The 25,473-nt window shown below is 38.6% G+C and overlaps 1 protein-coding gene across 1 annotated transcript in view; it reads right to left on the bottom strand.

The window, feature by feature from the left end:
* The window catches only part of LOC122809627 (cytochrome P450 2U1-like), a 522,109-nt gene that overhangs the window by 180,136 nt on the left and 316,500 nt on the right, over positions 1–25,473 (bottom strand). The window contains exon 4 of the mRNA XM_044081264.1: positions 12,039–12,180. Coding sequence (XP_043937199.1) covers positions 12,039–12,180 — 142 coding nt within the window. The remainder of the gene's footprint in view (positions 1–12,038; positions 12,181–25,473) is intronic.

Genomic DNA, 25,473 nt, shown 5'->3' with positions numbered 1-25,473 from the left:
AAGCAACAGTCAGCTGCCTGTCAGGTGCCAGGATCCACAATATAATGCATGCACTCAAGTCCTTCAACAACAGGTATAAATATGACTCTGTCATTGTACACGTGGGTGTGAATGACCTGAAACGTACCTCCCTGGACAACATGAAAAGAGACATGGGGGAGCTCTCCGATTAGGTAGTCTAGGTTGGTACAACCCTAGCCCTGAGCAGCATCCTACCATCACCCAGAATGATACCACAGTACAAGCAGAAAATGATTGATTTCAAAAATTAGCTAAGTTTCTGGTGTCATTCTAAGGGGATTCAATATCTGTCTGCCTGAGATGATATGATTTATAAACCTTGATGCTTTGCCAGAGATGGCCTGCATCTGTCACCCCCAGGCTTCTGGATGCTGACCAAGGCTCATGCCACCCTTATAGTCACTTTTTTAGGCAGTGTTCCAAAGACCAAATTACCATTGTAACAGCTACAAACAAATGCAATCAGAGGGTCATGTTGCTCAATGCTAGAAGTCTAAATCTCAAAATGCACTCTCTTGAAGCACTCCTTAAAATGGAGAACTTCGACATTTGTGCTGTATCAGAGACCTGGTTCAAGGCAGAAGAAAGCACACCTACACTACCAGGCTATAACTCATTCCACACCTTTTGGCCCCAAAACTTGGACTGAAGCTCCAAAGGTGGTGGTGTTCCATATTCATAAAGAATGCAGACACCTCCAGACTGGTAGCCCTACATTACGCACCAGAGATACTTCAGGTGCAGGTAACATTGGGTATGACAGCAATTCAGGTCGTAGCTTATTATAGGTCTCTGACCATGTCTCAAGACACTCACTCCACATTCCTAAGCACCCTGGAGAATATTAGGGTCCAACCTAACACATTCATACTGGGAAACTTCAACTACACCTCCATTAACTGGGAAACTACTCATGTACCAATACACTTGTCCAATGTTTTCTGGAATTCATTAATTCCAATGCTCTGGACCAGCTTATTCTTGCCCCCACTAGAGTTAGCAGCATCCTTGACCTAGTCATTACTAGCTTGGGCAACTGTAGCTCTACACAAATAGTCAACTCCTCCCTGGTTAGATCTAACCACAAACTAATCACCTTGGAAATCCTCATCCCTCCGCCCCGCCCCCCCTGCAAAGGTAATCACCATGAAAAACTTCTCCAAAGCTAACTTTGGGCTCATAAGAACAGAGGTGGCAAACTTCATGGCACCCATGCAAATGGAGATTAGTTGCATGACTGCCAAATCATACACCAATGCACTGTACGAACACATACACAAATGTATGGATCTCACCATATACAATAGAACCAAGATGCTCTCCTCCAAAAAAAGGAAGCCAATCTGGTGGTCCCCTGCCATAAACAAACTCTACAACAGAAGGAGGAAACTGATGTGGAATAAAGTGAAGTCCCAAGACTGAAAAAACTCACTTATCAGCCTCAACAAAGAGTTCAGGTCCTTCATCAAATCCTCTAAAGCTAGCTATGAAAACAGAATTGCAGCAGATAGTAAAGACAACCACAAGGCTTCTATAGTTATGTAAAGAACCTCCATGGCAATACCCAGAATTGCTCTGAGCTACTGCACAATCGTACCTCCTATACTGTGCCAACAGATATTGCCAGTGTACTGGCCAACAGATTCAGTGCCAACTTTACCCCTCTCTACCCCCAAGGGACCAATCGCAATGCCAGTAGATTCCCAGGCACCCAGTATTACTGCTGCACAGGTTAAAACAGCACTGTTCAAGGCCAAGAATACAGCTTCTAAGGGACCTGACAATATCCCTAGCTGTGTTCTACATGAACTACAAAGTGAACTGGCACCTCACCTGTGTGCCTTGCTCAATCACAGCCTCACCTCAGGCTTTGTCCCTACCAAATGGCGCGCTGCTATAGTCATCCCTCTCCACAAAGGAGGAGTGATTTCAGACCCTGGGCACTATTGCCCCATTAGTCTGGCAAGTCTAATATGAAAAGCTATGGAACACATCATCGTGGAGCTAATAAACAAGGATATAGGGAATCTCCAAACTCTGGATCCCACACAGTTTGGTTTTGTAAAGGGTAGATCATGCCTGCTCAACTTGGTCAACTTCTTTGAGTCAGTCACCAGAGCTGTGAATGAAGGCAAGGTGGTTCATACAGCCTACGTTGATCTGGTCAAGGCCTTTGATACCATTCCCCACTCAGGAATCATAGAAAAACTCACTAAGCTTAGCATCAACCCCTATATCACTAGGTGGGTGGCAAACTAGCTCACAGATAGAACCCACAGTGTGAAAGTAGCTGACTCCAAGTCAGACTGCCGACCAGTCACGAGTGGAGTTCCACAGGGATTGGTCCCGGGTCCTCATCTGTTTGGTATCTACTTCTCTGATGTCCAGTCCAACACAAAGGGACTCTGGCTGACAAAGTTCACAGACGATTACAAGTTGTGAGCCATTATTAACTCCCCAAGTGATGTTGACATCCTACAGAAAGGCCTCACTGAGACCAACGACTAGTGTCAGAACCAGGGTCTTAAGCTCAATGCCAAAAAATATGTCATCATCCCCTTTGGGGAAAAACCTAGTTCCCATGAACTACTACATCGATGGTAGTCCACTGAACACAGAAGGCGTTATAAGAGATCTGGGAACACAGGTTGACAGCAACCTCTCTTTTAACCACCACACTGCCACTGTGGTCAGGAAGTCTTTCTATGTGGCACATCTCATTACTAAGGGTTTTGCATCCAGGAGGAAAGAGGTCATTGTCTCCCTCTACTTTTCTCTCAATAGGCCAATCATCGAGTACAATGCCCCATTTGGCATGTACCTCACTAGACACCTGCAACAACTGGAGAGGCTGCAAAAGTACCTCACAAAGATGATCCTAGGCCTTAAACACTTGTCCTATATGGACAGACTCAAAAAACTTCAACTATTCTCTGTCTCATATCGCCTACTTAGAGGCAATCTCTGCATGACTTACAAAGCCATGTCTGACCCAGCTCTGTTAGAAATGCTACATCTAAAGAAATCCCAATCCCTCTGCACCACACACTCCAGAGACCTCCTCTTCAAGAGAAATGTTGATGAGTGGATGGGAAACAGAAAATTCACCCCGGGGATCACTCCAGTGGCTCTACTTGACAGAGGCACTGGAAACTAAGGTCAGGTGGCACAATGCCATGGTAATCCTATGGGCTAGACTTGTAAAGGCTCCAGGGCCATTAGTCTAGTACTCACCTATGAACCTATGAAAAATGTATTGTCTCATTTTATGGGGTGAGCAGAACTACATATTATAGACTGAGCAAGAATGGCACTGATGGATATTCTGAAGCTTATTGATAAGGTATGATGGGCATATATGATAGAAGGTTTGAGCAAAACAGTTAGGGAAGGCAGGTGGTTGAGTGTGGCAAAAGCATTATATCAGTGACATTGAGGGAGAGTTTTAATGAATTGATGGTGAGTAGATACTGTCAAAATGAACAGAGAGGGATGTGGTAGGATTAATTGCTGCCACCTGGTCTCTTCTTGTTAGCAGTAGAAAGATTTATACAGAGGGTGAAAAGAAAGCTTGAAAGAAAAGGTAATGAGTCAGGAGTAGTGGGATATATCATGTTGCAGATGACTGCATAATTCTGTTTGCGAGTGTACACCAGCAACTGCAGGGGATTCTTGATACTTTGAAAAATTCAGGGAGAAACTGATTGTGAAAGTTGGAGGAAGAGGACTTGGTGGGGTAAGTATGGAGGGGTGTAGATGTATGGATATGTGCAGGCAATTAGGAAGAAAACTGGTAGGGTTTGTGTAAGAAAACAGGGCTACTATTAGATAAGTGTTGTGTATTTTTATGCTGAAAAGAAAAGTGGAGTTGTTGAAGTGTGTGTCTGGCACATTTGTTATACTTCGCTAGGCAAATAGCGATAAGCTCACATGCATGGACAGCTGGGTAAAGTGAAAGTCATAGGAGTTAGGGAGGTGAATAGATAGACAGAAATACAGACAAGACAAAGTATGTAGTCAAAGTAGTGGACAGAATGTTAGATGAAGATTTAAGGTTGATAAAAATGGAAGGAAAGAGAAGTTCATGAGAAGTCATGGCAGCAGGAACAAAAAGGTCTGTGCAAAGTGGAAGACATAGCTAAACAGACAGGGGAGGAGACGGAAGGGAGGTGGTCTTTTTTAGTTTCAAGGCGATAAAGCCAGGGTATGGCATAAAGGAAGGAGAATGGTCAGATAATGGGAGATTGAAAAGAGAATGGTTTTCGGGGAGAAATGGTGGAAAAAGATGGGAGTTAGAAATGGAGGATAGATTGTTAACATTTCCCTGAGAGTAAAGGGATGGAAAGGGGTTTTGCAAGTTAAAGAGGTGCTTTCAGATGGAGAGCAAGAGGTGGATAAGGGATGAATTTTACTTGACAAGTAATGAATAGGATGTACACTGTGATCCAGTAGAAAACTTTAAATGGCATTTGTTGTACAGGTGATAGAAAACACAGGTGAGGGTGAAGAGGCAGGAATGGCAAAAGTATGGAAGATGTTGGAGATGTGAGAATGTGGAAGTCCATCAGCTGGATATGTGTTGGTTTTACCCAAGAGTCAATGGGAATGTGAGAAAAGGCAGAAGGGAATTGTGGGAGAATATATATGAAGGCAGTAGATGTCAGTCAGGAATGCTGTCTGGGGTCTACTTCACGTTGTCGTAAGTTGACAATATCGAGTCTGATTTTGTCGGCAGGACAATATCGAAAGTGAAGAACATTGTGCAAGTAAACAGAAATCTCCATAAGGGGAGATTTCTGTTTACCTCAATGTAGTGTTGTCTTGGAGTTGGTATATTTAAGTAGGGGGGTGTGGGAGTGCAGGGGGGGGCTTGCCCTCCTACCTACACCATTTAGTTTTTTTTTATTTGTTTTTTTTAAGTTATTTAATGTTTTACTTAATCGATCAATAAAGTTCTACCTTTATTGATTTGATTAAGTAAACTTTCAATAACGTGATATAGACGCATTGTCTGTTTGAGGCTGAATGTGGAACAGTTCAATGCTATAGGAATGAGAGGGTAGGGATCCAAATGGTTGCTGAGGGAATCAAAAGGAAAATAACTAGGAGCTGGAGGCATAAAGAAGTAGTGAGGTTTGGGCAAAGTCTCTGGTCAATTATAAGGGTGAGGATGGGTTTCAAGTAAGGGGTATAATGAAAATAGGGGATAGATGGGGGTAAGAGTCTACATGAAAGCACAGAGAGAACCAGAGAAGAAGGGGGGAGGCAGCTGTCAGTAGAAGTCTCAGTTCCCATGCTAGTTAACAAATGGTAAATATAGTAATGACGATGGGAAGCAGACATGGGTTCATAGGTAAGTACTAGGCTAACTGCTCTTAAAAGTCATTTTAAGTCTAGCCAAATTCCCTTTTCATGCTCAAAATAATATATTACATTTGGTTATAAATTAGCCTTACTTATCCCATGGTTGTAATCATATATTACCTCTAATGACAGTAACTGGCATCATATCATAGACAATCTGATGGGACTCACACATGGGTAAAGCATTTAGGAGCTGCCTCTCCTTACACACTAAAGTGTATGTGTATGAGTAAAAGATGTGCATCGCAACATGAGAGCTCAATAGGGAGAAAAAAGGGAAAGGGGAGTCACTGCTGTAGGTTTAAGAGATGGAAGGAGAATGAATTTTGCTGATTGTATGTCATACATAGACAACATTTTTGAAAATGTTTGTTCTGCATAATGTATTAGTCTATAAACTAAATAAAAATTATAAGCAAAAAATCTTGCCCACTGTTGTGCTGTCCAAGTTTAGTGGATGGTCCTGGTCTTCTTTTTCCTCCTGTGTTTCTTACCAATGTACCGCAGATCACTTGCACCCCCACAGCATTATTACTGTAGATGTGTATATAAATTGCTTATCCCATTATCCATGAGTCTTTTTTTATTTTCTCAGCACTTGATGTGTATGTGTCATACATTTATGTCTAGATATGCTTGTGCACATCTGTCTTGCAGCAATAGATCCCAGTTGTTAATGTTTTGTTCTGCCAATGCTGACTGTCTCAGGCACATGTCTCAGGTCTGACTTCTGTGTTCTGCACAGATTCAGCATCATGACAGCTCAATGGACCTATGTACTAATGTTGTGTTTGGGCAGGAGAAATAGAGTAGCATTGGCTATGGTTGTACTACACGCCTGGCTGCAGAGGTGGAATGCTACTGGCTGCAAAGGTGGGCAATATTGGCTGCAATCACTCAGAGGAGTTGTTGCATTGCAGTGGGTGTCATTGGCACATTCTTTCAACTTGCCAAGTCACCTTCTAGTGGTAGCCCTCATTAGTGAGTGTACTATGCACTTCCAGGAGGAGGGCATTATTAATTTCTGCCTGTTTTTTGAGCTAAGTGTGAGTTACACAACTGTTTTCATTGACAGGATGCTGACAAGAGCACAGCCAACCTGATGTCAGTCTGAGTGCCAGCCCCTTCAGAAGCCTCTCAATCTAGTGGACTTGTGGAGTCCCCATCACTAGGGAATAGATGGGCTTGAGTCTGAAAGGGGGAGGCCTGATGGTTGGCAGACTAAGGGGGGAGGGCACAAAGAAAAGCAGTAATAGTCCATAAATCTGCATGGACAAGTAGTCAAGTAACTGTCAACATGTACACACAGCAAGTGCATCCCGCTTCAAACATTCATATAAATAGTCCTCAATGAACCTACAGTTTAAGTATATGGTGCATGTTCAAGCTGTCAAAAAACAATACACTTTCAAATTCTATTCACTGTTTTTACTGGATTACCAAATTTGTGTGTATGTGTATATATATATATATATGGGTCTACTACTATATATATATATATATATATATATATATATATATATATATATATATATATATATATATATATAAATATATATATATATATATATATATATATATATATGTACACACACACACACACACACACACACACACACACACACATATATATATATATATATATATATATATATATATATATATATATATATATAGGTCTAACTGATATTACGAAATGTCATTAGACCGAATTTCAAATAATCAAAATGAAAACAGCAAAAACACACAACGCTGAAAATGCACATTGCCGCCTGTCAAAGCACCAATCCAATAATGTGCAACGTATCTCACACGTAATACACAAACAAAAGCAACAACTCATCCCAGTTAAGCACAGCCCCAACAAATTAAATGTACTAAACAGCTACCCACCTCTCCTGCATACCCCACCCACAAATCAATACCAGTGTACAAATAACAAATCTAACACTGATACAGGTGCTCTACAAAAATATTCAGTGGAGATATGTTAAATCAATATTTATAATCATGTTAATTTTAAACTTTTCATTTGTGCAGGCCCCCTGCATCCCCAAACTCCTTGCAAATTAAATATACCAACACCAAAATCACACTACAGTGTGGTAATGAATATATTTTGTGTTCCACTCAGCTTGAGATTCAGCATTTCAAATGTTCAGTCATCTAGACATCGGCATAGTGAAGTTTCAAACGTCCGCTTTTGGTCTTGGTTATTTGAAATTCGACCTACTGACATTTTGGTCATATATATATATATATATATATATATATATATATATATATATATATATATATATATATATATATATATATATATATATACAGATATATATATATATATATATATATATATATATATATATATATAGTTTCACTTCATAATCTCGAAATGCTGAAATACCGAATTTCAGTATTTTCAGATCATGAAGCCGAACCATTCACAATACTGAATCCCACAATCACGAATCACACAATCACAAACATACATACACCATACACCACATAAAACACCATTCCACCCACAGCACACCACACAAACCAGACAACCCTACACTACATATAAGCAGGGGGGCAAGCCCCCCTGCACCCCCCACACCACCTCTACCTATATATACCAACTCCAAGATTGCAGATAACATAAAAAAAAAAAAAAACCTCACACAAGGGCATTCTCCACTCACTCGCACACAAATACACATCTTACATACACAAACACCAACAAATTCAACACTCACATTCATACTTACACCTCCCTATCCTTACCCACACATACAACATACAAAACACATACAAACACTCACTCACCTGCACTTTCAGGCACCATAACACTACACGCAACATACCAGAAATGCACAAGCGAGAATCTGAGATATTCAAATTCTCTCTTACGCACTTTCGGCATTCTGAATTTTTGGCTTCATGATCTCGGAATGTTGAAATTCGGTATTTCAGCATTTGGCGATTATGAAGTGAAATCATAAACATATAGATAGATAGATAGATAGATAGATAGATAGATAGATAGATAGATAGATATAGATATAAATATAGATATAGATATTGATATATAGATACATTCATCCATCAACAACCCCTTTCCACATTTTTGCACATGGGGTTGAGGTGTCACTTCAAAAGTGACAATTCTATATGTATATACAGTATATATATATATATATATATATATATATATATATATATATATATATATATATATATATATATATATATATATATATAATATATGTATATATACACACACACTCACACACACACACACACACACACACACACACACACACACACACACACACACACACACACACACACACAGGTTTACAATCAAATAGTAAAGTGCATCAGTGCAACCGATACTTTTCAAGGTTTCATAATTTTGCAAACAGAAGAAGAAGAAGATTTTATCGACTCTACAATTCTGAAACCCTATTGCTGTTCAACATCCCGGATGGCAAATGAATTTTTGTGCACAACTCCTGGAAATATCAAATGTTGAACTCCAATTTTACCATGTTCAACATTAGGGGGGGAAATTATTTCAAGTTTCAACAATTAAGTTCAGCATTCTGAACACTCGCACTGATGCACTTCACCTATTTAATGGTAAACCATATATATATATATATATGTTTCTGTGTGTGTGTGTGTGGTTTTGTGTGTGTGTGAGTGTGTGTGTGTGTGTGTGTGTGTGTGTGTGTGTGTGTGTGTGTGTGTGTGTGTGTGTGTGTGTGTGTGTGTGTGTGTGTGTATAATGATCAAGTTTTCAGAAACTCGAAATTCATTTAGCCGAGACAATGCGGTTGAGTTTCTGAAACTCAAACATCAAAAAGAAACGCAAAAATACCTTTTTTTGTATTTTTGCAGGGGTGGCAAGCCCCTTGCAGCCCTACTGCAAATTATATATACCAACTCTGAGAGTAGACTGCACTGCAGTGAAGAAAATTTTCCCAATCCTCACTGTACTACAATCTCCATACAAAAGCTTCACGTTTTCAAAATTTCAATCATATGGTCTCAGCCATATGAATTTCAAGTTTCTGAAACTCGATCAACTTTTAAGCCCCCCCACCACATTCACACACAAATATATAAATATATACATATATATGTTTATATATAGATGTGTATGTGTGTGTGTATATATATATCTATATATATATATATATATATATATATATATCTATATAAAATTAATATATATATATATATATATATATATATATATATATATATATAATATATATATATATATATATATATATATATATATATATATATAATATATATATATATAATATATATATATATATATATATATATATATATATATATATATTATATATATAAGTTTTATATATATATATATATATATATATATATATATATATGGGTCTACGTTACATGGTCGACTTTTCAGAAAGTTGACTTACTTATGGCCAAGACCATATGATCGACTTTCGAAAATTCGACCATGTAAAATAAACACAAAACTCGCAAGAAACACTGACCGGCACCCACACCCCCCCCCGTAACTTACATATAACAACTCTGAGATCCCACTACAGTGCAGAAGAAGGAGATTTTCCCATTCCACACTATACAGAGATAGCGGTTCCCCATCGTTGGGTTTTCAAAAGTCGATCATATAGTATTGGCCACTTTCTGAAAAGTCGACCATGTGAAGGGGACCTCTAAATATATATAGATATATATATATATATATATATATATATATATATATATATATATATATATACATATATATATATATATATATATATATATATATTTGCTCACACACACACACACACACACACACACATTATTTTTCAATATCTATATCTGTATCTATCTATATATATATATACATATATATATATATATATATATATATATATATATATATATATATATATATATATATATATTAGATATAGATATTATTATAATATAACCCATAGAATTCAGTTTTGACACCAGTCGAAACATCAGTTGCCAGAAAACAGTTTTTGTCGAAGTACAATCAATAGAAAAAGTCATGCACTGAAAAGCACCTAGGAAAGTCATGCACTGAAAAGCACCTAGGAAAGTCATGCACTGAAAAGCACCTAGGTTCTTTATCCCTCTGCCTCCTTACTTAATCTTATTATCTTCTAGTTTGCACAAACATGGATAAAAGAGAAAAGAAGACTCTTATGAATCATTGCTGAAGTATATGTAGGAACCATATGTACAGTGTTTTTAAACTGGCAACATAAATCACCATCATGATAACCAGCCATACATTTCTACATTTTTCTACTTATCTGTTACACAGCTATGTCTTATTAAATTACATTCTGTGAATAAGATTTCATCCAAATGAGGGTTTGACTAAATCTTTTGAATCATCGACTTTCAGTGTTTTGAGATACCAAATGTCATTCCAACAAACAAATACATCCCATTTGTATTTACTTATATATATTTTCTTGACTCATAAATCTTCACAGTACACTACCTCATAATGAAATACATAATTGTATCCTTGTTGCTGACTTGCAACTCCTACTCTGTTAAATGACTTAATCTCATATATCAGCATTGCTGAGGAGTTGAACAAGACAAGATTATAAAAACATATTGATTTTGTCACTTTTTCGTATAATAAGGTTTCAACTTGCATTCTTGGTACAATTCTCTCCCTGAAGTAAGCATTGTATTGTTTCTTCATTCCTACTCTGTCAGAGTCCTTTATCTTTGCATTGAATTCCATAACAGAAATTGATAAATGTGAGTTTGTTGTATGTAATAGATGATCAGATGGACTGCACACCACATGCAGAGATGGACCGCAGTAAATGTGTACTTTGCATTAACAAGCTTGTTATATGTCTAGCTGTCACACACTATGTATTATGTATTAATGTACATTCTGGGCTACTGATTTACTAATTACTGAACAATATCATCCATGTGTATATTTTATTTCCTTGCTTTGGGCTAGGTATTGGCTTTGAAAAGGTCCATTTGAATCAGTCAGCTTACTCATTTTCTGACTAACTAACTAACTAACTAACTAACTAACTAACTAACTAACTAACTAACTAACTAACTAACCAACTAACTAACCAACTAACCAGGCCCATTTGGATAAGTTTACTCATTTTCTGCCTAGCTAGCTAACTAACTAGGTCCATTTGGATCAGTCAGCTCACTCATTTTCTAACTAAATAGCTAGGTCCATTTGGATCAGTCAGCTTAATCATTTTCTAACTAACTAACTCACTAACTAACTAACTAGGCCCATTTGGATAAGTTTACTAATTTTTGACTATCTAGATAACTAACTAGGTCCATTTTAATCTGTCAGCTTAATCATTTTTAACTAACTAAATAACTAATTAACTAACTATGCCCATTCAGATCAGTCAGCTTAAACATTACCTGACTAACTAAGTTACTAACTAAGATGGAGCCAGATATCAGTACTATAATATAAGTGAAGTAATGCTAGTTAGCCATTACAAATTATTTCAGTTTATGGGACTTTCTGTTAGAGTTTTTTATGTTATTTAATTCTGGAGTCGTTGATAAGGAAGTAGCACAAACAAATCTCAGGAGGAAACTATGAAGTAAACTGTTGAACTTACCTGCGCTAAATGGTATAAAGGCATCAGGTTTTAAAAATTCACCCTTATCATTCAAAAAGTTAGAAGGATTAAATTCATGAGGATGTTTCCACTGGGATTCATCATGCAGGGCAGATTCAATGTTAACCATTATCCTTGTATCCTATCAATATGAAGAAATTGTTAACTATCAGTTTGGTGCTTCTGTACTTCAAGAAAAAAATGATGACCCAGCAAGTCATTGTCAGTCATACATAGCACAATAATGATAATTTGCTTTAATATGGAGTATATTATAATGGTTGTTCTGTATAACACAAAAGTAATAAAGCAACAGAGACTTTATTCAGACATTCTAATGCCCAGTTATATACACTACCACCCTTTGAAAGCACATTTGTATTCATAATGGAAAATACATTATACTGCACAGTAAAGAAATAAATATTTTGCACAATACTTCTTCTTTATAACAGAGAGTGTATTCTGTCTTAGTGCTGCTTTTGACAGAAGTGATTGGTTTAAAATTAAATTGGAATAGAATGTTTTTATAATATATTTGTACCATGATCGAAATTATTAATAATAGATGGCCTCCTGTGAGACTAACTCAATGTTTGGGGAAATTAAGCCCTAACGTATTTGTAACTAAACTCTAGGTACTTCATTTCTGATGGAAAATGTGACCGTTTATGGCTCAAATTTTATAGAATAAACTTTTGCTATGTATTATATTATCATTTCAATGCAAAGTACATTGGCAGAAGGACACTGAATGTCAGTTTCTCTAGCCAGTTCTGTGCTGCAGAGGGGTAAAGTCCTGACTACAGCACACGTTGCCCATGATTGATTAGTGGCCCAGGTAAGTGTAGGAGCTGACAGAAGTGAAGGAGATGGGAATGATAAGCTCACCTTACTTCAGGGGGAAAGAATGGGTATGACGTGCTTAGGTAGGGGGTCCATTATAAGTAGTCTCAGTAAAGACAAAAGCCCAGAGAAGGTCCAGGCTATTTGTATAGTTGGGCCTGGGTAATATCACTGCATATGGTATACAGTAGGCCATCATGTGCTCCTCAGAGCATTGAGGAACGTAAAGCCTAATTCCAAAGTTAAACCCACCTATAATGTGAGCAAACATGCTGGTTCTCTAGTTTGCCTCAGCCCCCATGCCATTCAATTTACCATCTAGAAAGGAGGCTAGAGTTCCTGTTCAGCATTATTAGCAGTGGACTTAACATCACAGTTCTCAACTGTCCACATTTTTGAAGAATGTCCAGATTTCTTCTTTGTATTTTTGGTCTGTTCCTCATAAAATTTGTGGTTTTCTGGCAAATTACTGAGGATGGAAATCACTAAATAATGACATACATTTAAGTTTTATACTTTATACCCTTCAGAAAATGCATGCTAACACAAATCTTGATATTCTAGCAACATTTTAAGTTTATAAGAGTAATACTTTATTTTCTTCCCACATTCCAAAGACATGCAGTAGGTGGATAAGACACTAAATTGTCCATAGGTGTGAGTCTGCATGTAAATATGTGGTATGAAAGGACAGTCATGGCAGGGCTAGCCACCTAGCCATTTGAACCTTGGCTCTAGATTATTGTCGCTGTTGAAGTGTCGGGCTCAGCCCATGTGAAAAAAAAATGGGAAAAGAGATTGTAGATGGATTTAAAATTTGAGCTTATTTTTGGTCCTTTGTTCCACCATTATTTAAGGCTTTATTCAGACGTCTTGCTCTAAGAGGTTGAGAGGTCCAGCTTGCATAAAGGCCTTTATACATTGTGCTGGGATCAAGAAATTATACCATGCCACCACAGCAAGCTCAGCCCCCTCCCAAAAAAGTCGGTTTTGGTGAAACCAGATCAAAAACGTCAGAAAAGTATGTTTGTAGAACAGGGAAAATCTCCAGTTCCACACATGCCTATATTGAAGGGCTGCTTCCCTGGTTAATGCCTGAAGAGACATACGTGATTATAGCAACTATTTCCTTTTTTTGAAAAATGGACAAGAGAAGAAAAACATGTTCAACAGTTAGCCTGCTGTTTATGAACTATATGTCACTGTAACATGTTTCACACTGATTTCTGTAGTCCATCTATGAAACGGGTATAACAATTCAGTACTACACATTCTGGTTTTACTTCAATACAGTATATGTCTACCTTAATTTAATCTTAATACTGGTTGCCCTTTACTATAGTATGAAGTAGAGTAAAATATTCCATTTGTAGATCCCAATGCTTCCTGCTCCCTGTGAGCTCATTTGAGAGTCAATTATGTAATTAGCTAATTAGAACTCATGTATATTTCATGCTTTCTTTGTTAATAAACTATTGTTTATGAATTTAATTTATCATAACCAATATATTCTGCAAACTTCTACAAATATGTTCCGTTGTGAATAATTCAGTTTTTTTCTTTGCAAACTGTTTTGAAAGACTAAAAAGTTACTAGCTCTCTGAAAGACTATTGCTATTACTGTGATTAAGAAGGGGTACATGAGGTAACAAAATAAGCAGAAAGGGGGCAGGAAGTTGTATAAGGTTAGGATAAGTGTTGTACAGTCCAGCCTGTAGCATTCACACAATCACCTAGGGTTCATTAATTCATTAATTAGGGTCCCGTGTATTTTTTTTTTTCACAGACAAGGTACATTTTTATATAGTACTTACTGTTAGGAGGAGGTAAGTAGTAATTGCATTTCTCAAGTAGATCATAAGTATTTAGGCAGCTTAATAATCATGAGAAATCATAGTGCTGAATAAGTGTTGAATGAACAACTTTTTTTTTCATCCTGATGCAGTAGTGGGTACATAGGTGGGGAGGCTTTGTTTATGGTCATACTTCTCAGCTGTCCAGATTTTCATAGAATGCCCAGATTTTTGCCTCATACGTTTGGTCTGCTCCTTATAGAGTTTGTAGTTTTTCTGGCAAATCACAGATGATTGAAATCACTAACTAAAGATATACATGACAATTTCAGACTTGATATCCTTCAGAAAATGCATGCTAACACAAATCATGTTATTCTAGCAACTTTTTAAGTTTATAACATCAATACCTCACAGGAGAGGAATGGTTATTGTGTTTTGAGGACAGAGGATATTTAGTAACAACAGGGGGAAGTGGTGGTTAGGGAATGGTAGAGAGACAGTGTTGTTTGTTAATCTAGCTTGTTGTCAGTGGTGGAAGAGCATGGTAGGCCTGTGTGCTTCCAGACATGATGATGATGTTGTAGATGTCATCATCAGACTTATGTAAAGAGTTGCTAGGCAACAGCAATCCCCTAAAGATAGCTCCCATATGTATGTGATGGCTGTGGGCCATTTTATCCATTTCTCGTCTCTTCAGTAGAGGTTTAAGCCACCTGGGCTGGGTTACAAGCAATAAGTTTTCATGGATAAGCAGACTGCAAATCTTTACATTCTTAAACTAGCGGTTTACCCTTTAACTGTCCAGATGTTCATAGAATGCCCAGATCTTTATTGCATATTTTAGTATATTCCTCACATAATGTTGTGGTCTCCTGGTAAATTTCTGAGTATGGATGACAGCAGAAGATTAAGGCTGTGAACTGTAGTTGCTGTATTAAAAATTTTTTTCTCCATGAGCCTTCTTTGTATGTATATATATAAAAAAATTAGTTAATGGTATATGTTGGAGTCTGACTATATATCTTTCTGGAAATACAGACTAACACATATTTGGTTATTCTAGCAACTTTCTAAAAATATAAAGAGAGAGGATGTATATGTAAAATCTGTCACTATTATTGAACTTTTTTCCCCCCATTGTTGGGGGTTTATCCAGTTTCCTTGCACTAGGAGGGTTAGTGGCATGATGGGCAACAGCCTGCTCTATAAAGAAAATTAAAAAAAAGAAGAGCAAGAAAAGAGTGGAATTAAAGGGCCAAGGGTGCATTAATCTCAACAGCTTTATGGCTTGGATGCTTGCCTTGAGAGCACATAAGATAATGGGGGGTAGGGTTACTGAGAAGGTAGGAACACACTCAGTGCAAATCTTAACATCTTTAACTCTGCCACCTCCAGCTCTGACTCCCGCCTTTTTGTCGATGCCACCGTCTCCAATCTATATAACATAGCTGGTCTCACTATCCTCTTTTAATCCTTTCCTTTCACTCTTACTGGTGCTTGACTGTCACAAATCACTCCTGACACTCTTCACCCCTCCACTCCACCCTGCCTGTATTTTCTTTTTCATCTCCGTTCCACACTCACCATTACTTTCAACTGTTGATCCCAAGTATTTAAATCCATCCACTTTTACCAACTCTACTTCATGCGTCCTCACCATTCCTCCATCCTCCCTCTTATTCACACACATATATTCTGTTTTAGTCCTGCTGACCTTCATTCCTCTCCTCTCTAGAACAAATCTCTACCTCTCATATATAAAACCAAAAGAAACAGGATAGAAGCTAATTTGCATGTGGCAGGTTTCTGATGCACTGCTGTTTCTTTTATTGTAGGATGGTGCAAGTGGAGGATCTAGCTTGGAAGTGGCAGCAGTTGGTATCACAGGTGGACAAGTTGTTTTGGTAGGTGCAGGTACAGGGGCAAGTTCTGCAGGAGGTTGCCCAAGCTAAATCTGCTAGAGGTGGACAAATGTGATGAGGTCAGGGGCCAACCAGTGATAGAAGCCTCTGAAAATACAGCCAAATGGTCCAGAAGGTCATGAAGGTCTGTGACTGAGATGCATTCATTGGAGCTACAGTGGCTGGCAGGGAGGCTGCAGAGGAGAGTGAATGAAATGCACTCAGTGTCACAGCAGCAACTGGCAGGTACTGATACTAATATATTTTTTTTTGGTCAAGAGGAGTTAAATCAATGCTGAATTATTTATATTGCTGTGTGATTTAAGTTCAGGTGATTGGTGCAGATTGCAGAGTTTGCTTGGTGGCAAAAACAGTATGGGGGGGCAGTTAGATGTAGGGACCCAATCTACAAGGGTGCTAAGCAGTGATGTGGGTTGGTTTGTGTTAGGAGAGAACAAGGACTTTTTGCTGCTGCTGCCTGGAGCCAGGGTGTTAGACACAGGAAATTAGGTATGAGAAGCAAGTTGTGGGATTACAATCTGTTCTGCTGCATGGGTCAGTTGGTAAGTCAGTTTTTGTTATAGAGCATATGCCATAGGTCATAAAAGTGAAAATTTAGTGGGGAGATTTTGTCAAAGTTTTTGATCTCATAGTTGCAGATGGTGTTCAACGAGTAGCAGAGGTAAAGTCAAGGATCTCATGACAGCTCTGGCGACACTGGGGAAGACAGGCACAGGGAGGTACTGGCCAATGAAATGTGTCAACTGGGTCTATTTTTTTTTTTATTTCATGACCATTATACTTGAAAAAGAGCTGCAGCAAACATTACCACTGTTTTCTTACTTCTTAATGGTTAGAGATGCACATAGGCTAATGGATATAAATGCATGGCTATGGTATGATCAATGTTTTTGCAAGCTCAAGGTCATGGATAAGTCCTTGGTGTGAGAAAATAGACATCCTGATACTTGGTTGGGGACTTTGTTGAATAGGTCAATCAGTGCAGTGAAGGAATAGTTAGAAGGAACAATGGGCAAGGTAAAAACCTCAATGCAGAAAAGAGCACTTGACCCATGTGTAGGTTCCTGCATGTTCATAATCACTGTGCAGGTCAACATCCTACAGTCAACTGTTGGGGAAAGGATGTGTTGGGATGGAAAAGAGTTGATAGTGTTGGGGCAGGGATGGTGTGAATGTTAGGGAAAAGGAAGGAGAGGTTCAGGGGTACCAAGGTGGGGTCTGGCCTTTTATGCTGGAACAGGTTGGGAGGGGTCGGTGAATTCACCTATTATTATTAGTTAGCTAGAGTATCTGCTTTGGGGCTACCCTGATTAAGAGGTGGCTCGGGAGTTTGTGAGGGGGTTTCGATGCAATTTTGCAGTAAAAATCTAAGGATGATGGTTCAGTTAATATTTGTAAGAAATTGAAGTCTGTATTAGGGAAGAAGGGAATAGTATAGACATTGATGGATAAGGTGCTGGTGGCAGCTAGGTTATTAGGCCTCTTTGAAGTCTCTCAGTTTAGTACATATCAAGTATCTGCATTGGGTTTGTTGCCCAAGAAGCCCCAGTGGAATTTAAATTAGTAGATCACTTGTCTTTCCCAGAAGGAGATATCTTTAATGTCCATACTGATTTATTTATTTATTTTACATTTGTTAACCTGGTTAGTCTGACTGAGCTTTTGGCTCATTCTCAACAGAGACCCGGGGAGAAAAGCTCCTCAGTGAATAGAATTTAACAAAAATCAGTTACAGTCAGCAAAATATTACAATCAGGTTACAATGACATATTAAATGAATAATACCTACACAATTGTTTTGGGGTTTAGAGAGCATATATACATAAGTTGGATGGAAATATTAGGAAATAAAGTGGCGATGACCAATAAGACAGACAGGTTAAAGTTAGTTTTTTAGAAGCAGTCTGATAGAGTATATAAAAGATAGACAGGAAGGAAAGGTAGTAGTGGGAGGGTATTAAGAAAGAATGAATAGAAGAAAGGAAGAAGTGGGAGAACAATGTTAGAAATAAACTTGGAGTAAGGAGGAGTATTTGGTGTTAGGATAGTATTTCAGAGGGGATGAGTACAGTGGCAGGACCATTTTTTAGTTAGGAATTTTTGTGTAGCTATTTTGAAATACTTGCTGTGGTCAAGGGACTTTATTCCCAGGGGTAGTTGGTTCCAGAATGTGGCTGGGTTATAGTTATAGAGTAGACATCCTATTTTGGTTTTGGGTTTATAAATCTGTAACAATCCTTGGTCTGAGCTGCATAGTGTTCTTGCTGGGGAGTATTTAGATATGATAGAAGAGAGGCTGGGGCAGAAAGAGGGCAAATACAGGATGGAGTAGATAATTTGTAGTTGACCTAGTAGGAGCAGGTGAGGGAATTCAAGTTGCTTAAGTGATAAGCAGTGGTGAGACTTGTAGGTTTGGTTTGCTGCGAATCTGGACACCTTATTATAGGTAGTTTCAAGTTTTGAAATGAGTGTGGTGTTAAGGTTTGTGAATATGTGACAGTAGTATAGAAGTGTAGGAAGTAAAACAAGCATGGGAGGGAGTTATTCTGGCTGTGTTGGTTAAGTATTTCTTGTTGTGATAAAGGTGTCCAAGTTTCTGGTGAGTTTTTTTATACAGTTTGTAACATGTAGATCCAACTTAAGCTGGTTGCAAATTGTGACACCTAGCAATTTAGTGCTAGGTTCAGCTGTGATGATGGTGTTATTGCTTGATAAAATGTTAAATGTAGTTTTGAGATTGGGGAGGTTTTTGGGGAGGAAGAGTAGGAGCTTAGTTTTCTTAGGATTAAGAATTAATTTGTTATCGCTAAGCCATGTCAATGGTGTTGAAGGATGTGTGGGTAGCAGAGTGGGGGTCTGACGGGTTATCTGCAATGGTGATGATAGTAGAGTCATCAGCATATTCCACATGTGATGACTGGGGACAAGAGGTATAGAGTAAGTTAGTGAAAATATTGAAGAGCAGTGGTCCAAGTATAGATCCCTGGAGGACACCCATTTGTACAGTGAGGGGGGGGATAGTGCAGAGAGCCATTTAACTGATTGTTGGTGTTTAGAGAGATAGCTAGAGAACCAGGAACTAGTAGGGGGAGAGAATTTTAAGTACGTGAGTTTGTCCAAGAGGAGAGGGTGGGAGACAGTGTCAAAGGTTTTAGAGAGGTCGAGGAACAGGCATGAGACAAGTTTATTGTTATCACGAACAAGAGATACTGTACTGATGAAGGATATTAGTGCAGTTGTTGTACTGTGATTAGGACAGAATCCATGTTGTGTGTGTGTGAGAAGGTTTTCTTAGAGAAGGTACTGCGTCATCTGCTTCTGAATGCATTTCTCTAGAATTTTAGAGAGAGAAGACAGTATAACAATTGGTCTGAAGTTTGATATATCAGAGCAATTGCCACCTTCATGAATGGATAATGTAAAGAATTTTTTCCATAAAGAGGGGGCATAGGATTCAGAAATAGAGTGGGTGATTAAGATAGAAACAGGATAGGCCAGGGGTTCAGAAGAAAGCTGTAGGAAATAGGAGGGTAGATTATCAGGGGAGGGGGGACAGGGTTTAAGTATGGAGAGTAAGAATTTTATATAGCTAGTTGGTACTGCTTAAGGGAGAAAGAGTTTGAAGGGTTGGGAAGAGAAAATGAGTTAGTGAGGGTGTTGACGTTGCTAAAGGAAGAGAATTGATTAAGGTGGTTATTGTCTCAATAAAATGATTGTTAAATTTAATGGCAGTGTCTTCTGGGGTTTTATTAGGACAAGGGTTAGGAGGAAAAGGGTTTCCAGGATGTAGAATATGATTGATAGAGTTCCAGAATTTTTTAGGGTCTGATTTTAGGGTAGTGGGGGGGGGGTCCACAGAAATTCAGTTTGTCTTTGTGGATGATTTTTTTTATTTTGTTTCTAAGTTCTTCATAGGTCTGAAGGAGAAAAGGGGTCCTGGTTTTTGTCCATATTTTCCATATCCTGTCTCGGTTTTTCATGAGGGTTCGGGTAGATTTAGTAAGCCAAGTAGCTGTGTTGGATTTGATTCTATTTGTGCGGAGAGGAGCAAGGGAGTTGAGAATGTCAAGGAAGGTGGTGTTGAAACAGTTGACAGCTTCATCTAAGGGGAGGGTGGTGAGATGAGACCAGTTAATTCTAGAGAGTAGGTCAATGAAAGAGTCAGGGCAGAATTTTGAAAGTTTGCAGGAGGTAATATACTTGCAGGGACTGGCAAAGTGCGGAGTATGTCTGGTGACAGCTATAGGGCAGTGGATGTTAAGTTTCAGTATTCATCTTTGGATGAAACAGTGTGAGTAATCGCATCATTCAAAGATCCCTCATTGGTGAAGCTGGATATTGTGTCAGCCTTTAGGTTACTACCAGTGAGTAATCAGGACTGGCCTATATCCATCTCAATGGGAAGTTTTATTTCAACAAGTCAATGCCTTCAGCCTATGCAGTCACATGTACTTCTTTTGAAAAGTTCAACTCAGATTTGCACTGGATGTGGCAGCAGAGGGAAGGTTTCATAGGGGCTGTGCATTATTTGTATGATTTTTTCTTGATCAGGGAAGGAAAGGAAGCTTTGACAAGGTAATGGGGTTCTTCAAGCAGTTGTATGCAGAATCTGGGTGCTATTGGCTAAAGACAAAGTGGAGGGTCCAGATAAAATGCTTACTTTTTTGGGTTTAGACCTTAACTCAAACCTGGAAATATTCAAGCTGCCACATGGCAAGGGGAAGAAAGTGAGAAGGAGGGTGGAGTCAGTGCTTTGGAAAATAAGACGAGAACTATGGAGCTGTTGGGAGTTTTAGGGGTCCTTAATTTGGCATGCAGAACAGTTCAGCTGTGGCCACTTTGTTGAGAGATGCAAGGTAGAAGCATCATTGGACAAGGTTGGGCTAGCAGGTCAAACAGGGCATGTCTATTTAGCTGGAGTTTCTCCATCACTTTAACCAAGTGTCTTTTTGGCAAGACAGCTGGTTTCCTTGCCTAACCTAGACTTGTTTACAGATGCAGCAGGAGGTCTAGGTATAGAAGCATACTTCAGTGGCAGGTGGTTTGCTGAAATCTGGCAGAAAGCTGGGCTTACAAGCATCAGAAGGATATCACCTTCTTGGAGTTCATGTCAGTTCGGGAATCTCTGGTAGCATGGGAGGAGGACTTTGGATCAGGAAGATGATTTTTCATTTGGATAACTTGGGAGTAGTGCAGGTGTTGGCTAAGAAAACAGTGCAATCTAGATGGGAGTAAGGGTTACTCAGGAAAATTGTGAACATAAATCTTTCTTTTTTCAGATCAATATATTTCTGGCCATTGTAATTTCTTGGATGATAGTCCATCTCACTTTCTGTTTTGCAGGTCTCAGCAGCTGGCACCCGGAGCTCAGGTAAGTTGTACTATTCAGCCTGGAATGGTGTGAGAGGTTGGTAAAATGTAGCAAGTTAGCTGGTTCAGCAATCCTGGTCTGCAGCTACTAGTAAGGCATATGGCAAGACGTTGATAGTTTTTCAGCATTTGTAAGCAAATTGCCATTAAATACAAGGACTTGGTCAATTAAGTTAGTGCTGAGATACTTAGTGAAATGATGGCAGGTTGATGATGCAGTTCAGATATCGAGGGCACACTTCACAGTATTGAGTATCACAGCAAAATTGTTGGGTTTATGGGATGTTACTATAGACTGGAGAATATTAAAGTTGTTCACAGGTTCATAGGTTCTAAGATGATTACTAGGCTACTGCCACAATAGCCTTTACAAGCATAGCCAATAATACCCAGGATATGACAATATTTATTATAGCTTAATTCCCCAGATATGGAGTGGGGTAGGATCAGGGTAGTGGATCTTTGGCTATTGGAGCCCTGAGTCATTTTACAGACTGACTCTGTCCATAAGGCATAGGCAGTACCCTGGGAGTGAATTTACAGTTCCCCATCCATTTATCCAAATTCTTTTTTTAAGAGAGTGAGGGACAGGATTTGTTTAATGAAGGTGTGAAGTTTATTCAATAGACTAGGTAGCCTTTGGGATATGAATCTGGCTCTCCAGAAAATTCTGTTATAGTCACAAATGAGGTTCAAGTCCATGGAATGTGTAACCCTCGAATATTTGTTCTTGCGAATATGTAATATTTTCATCAGGGCTAGATCAGAGAATGCCTTCTAGGTCAGGTATAAGTCCCTCTCAATTAATTATATGAGATGGAGTAAAGGGATAGGGCCTTTAATCAGTCTGCATAAGGCATGTGTCTTACTCTTTATATATTTTTAGTGAGGAACATCTGGGGCTGTTCCACTTGGTGTAAGTGCCTGGTTGGATACATGCAGACAAAAGTACTGTACTCAATTATAGGCCTGATGAAGGCTGAGTATAATGGCACTATGACTCCCTTTGATCTTGATGCCATGCCTTTACTTACGAGTTGAGCCACACACAAGGATTTCCTCACTGCCATAGCTACCTGGTGGTCAAAGATTAGGTTACTGCCTGTCTGTGTTCTGAGATCTCACTAGGTTTACTTTTAGGGTTATGCTATCAATATTATAATTTGCAAAATTATCTGATTTACCAAGTGGTATGATTACACACTTTTTAGCATTTTGTCTTAGACCATGGTTTTGGCACCAGTGGTTTGTCATTTTTTGGCCTGTTTGTAGGATATCAACATCATTTGGAGATTCAGTGATTGCTTCCAGCTTACAGCTGTCAGCAAACTTGGTGAGCCAGAGGCCCTCAACATTTGCCTTCACTTCAGAGAAGTATATACCAAACAGGATGGGTCCCAACACTGAGCCATGTGGGGTACCACTAGTAACAGATTGAAGAGTTGGGGAAAGGCTTGGCTGCGAAAGGGGGATAGGATACTACCATTAGGCAAGCATGTGTTCCCATTATTGTTAGCAGGCTTCCACAAGGTGGATTATTTTTATTTTGATTATATGTTGTGAGTAACTTTGTCAGTTTTCATACATGTTTGGGCATTCTGTGTTAGGGAGATGCTTTTTTTTCCAGTGGAAAGATATCATAAATAGTTCAAAGGGTGTGTTGATTAAGTTAAGATGATCAAAGATTGCCAGAAAGGTGATGGCAAGCATATGGTATTTATAAGGAGTGGAGTGCATTTTATTATGACTGGAGGCATGGGCTTGGGCTTGGTGAGAGGCATGTGCTAAGTGAACAGAGGACTTAGTTTTTCATGATTTGAAGGAGAAAAAGGTAGTTGTGAGTGCATTTGTGTCTTGGGTTACAATGGCTTTAAGAGTGCAGGAAGTGAAAGCAAATAATTATGCCAATCATTCTTTCAGAATAGAAATGGCATCTGATCTGCCAAAGGAAGGTAAGTCTGTGGATGTTGTGATAATGTGAAGTATTGATAGCTATGACAGGAGACATAGGGCAGTTGATGTGTAACATATGCCGGCATAGCTAGCTGGAGTTTTGTAAAAATGTCATTTATATATCAATCAGATTTGTACAGGTGCTTGTGTTGAAAATGTACCAACAGTGGGTCCTGCTGGACAGTAAAATGAACACATTTGTATGTCAAACTGTATTATAACTGTTGAAATTAATATTGAAACAGAGAATACTGGAAGAGAGGAGGTTAATCTCAGTTTAGCTAAATTTGAAAAATAGTCTGAAATTAAATTACCTGGTAGGCCATAAAGATTGTATCTTACAGTTCTGATTGCAGCCACAGACAACATTTTGTAAAAGCAATGACTAGGAATCCTGTTATATTGTCCTTAGTAGTGAACTAATTATTACCCTGGAACGGTGGAAGTACTGAAATGGTTTTATGGCCTCCAGATGCTATAACACATTTTAGCAATGCTCTATTTGTGTGTATGGTAAGACATATGTGTGAGATTCTGTTTGGGAACCAGAAGTCAGATGACCAGATGTATAAGATGTCATCATAGCTCTCAACCTCTTAGAGTAAGGAATCTCAACAAAGCAATGAATACTTGGGGGACAAAGGCCCAAAAAATAGGGACAATTTTTAAATATTGTTCTTACAAACTTCGAAAGTTGATAGAATAAGTCTGAATCTCAAATGTCTGTCATTATTTTCTGACTTCAGTCCTCAAAAATTTGGCAGTGATTTGCCAGAAAGCCACAATTTTACGAGTAACAGGAAAATAATGTGAGGCAAAAATCTGGACATTCTGCAAAAATCTGTACATTTGAGAGGTATGGATGTCATTCTGTGATCCAGCACTGGAATGATATTTTAATACTAGATGAGACAGAAGTCTCAGGGCAGTCTGGTTTTGGAACTTGACATAGAAGGATCTCTCACCCATTTCATTGTGCCTTGCTTTAGTAAGTAACCAGGGCAAAGTAATTATTTAGGTCAGTCAGGAAAATATAGTGAGGTTAGTTAAGTACTGTTTTTCTGTATCTGTGTGACTCTATCCATCTGTGTTATTTTTAATATTTCCTGTAATTAAACTCTGGTTTTTATTGCAAATATATTTACACTTTTCATTGTGGCTGGTCTTTAACAGAATATTTTAACCTTTGAGAGTACTTATATTTATTTGGTGACACTGTGGCCACTCCTGGAATCCTTATTGCATTGGTCAAACACTACCATTTGTATTAGTATTAATTTTTCTCAGTTTAATTGGGTACCCTTCTAAGAACCTTAGAGTAGCTGGCTTTGGAGTGTCCTGGTGGCAGTATATACCTTATAGCTTATAGTCTGGGCAGAGGGACATAGCAAGTAAATCTCCACCAGCCTTTCTGAGGTGTGTGTGTGTGTGTGTGTGTGTGTGTGTGTGTGTGTGTGTGTGTGTGTGTGTGTGTGTGTGTGTGTGTGTGTGTGTGTGTGTGTGTGTGTGTGTGTGTGTGTGTGTGTGTGTGTGTGTGTGTGTGTGTGT

Source organism: Protopterus annectens, chromosome 8.part0, assembly GCF_019279795.1.
Source record: "Protopterus annectens isolate FY-2018-M chromosome 8.part0, PAN1.0, whole genome shotgun sequence".
NCBI classification, from domain to species: Eukaryota; Metazoa; Chordata; order Ceratodontiformes; family Protopteridae; genus Protopterus; species Protopterus annectens.
Note: the sequence above shows the minus strand (reverse complement) of the source record. Positions and strands in the feature narration are given on the sequence as shown.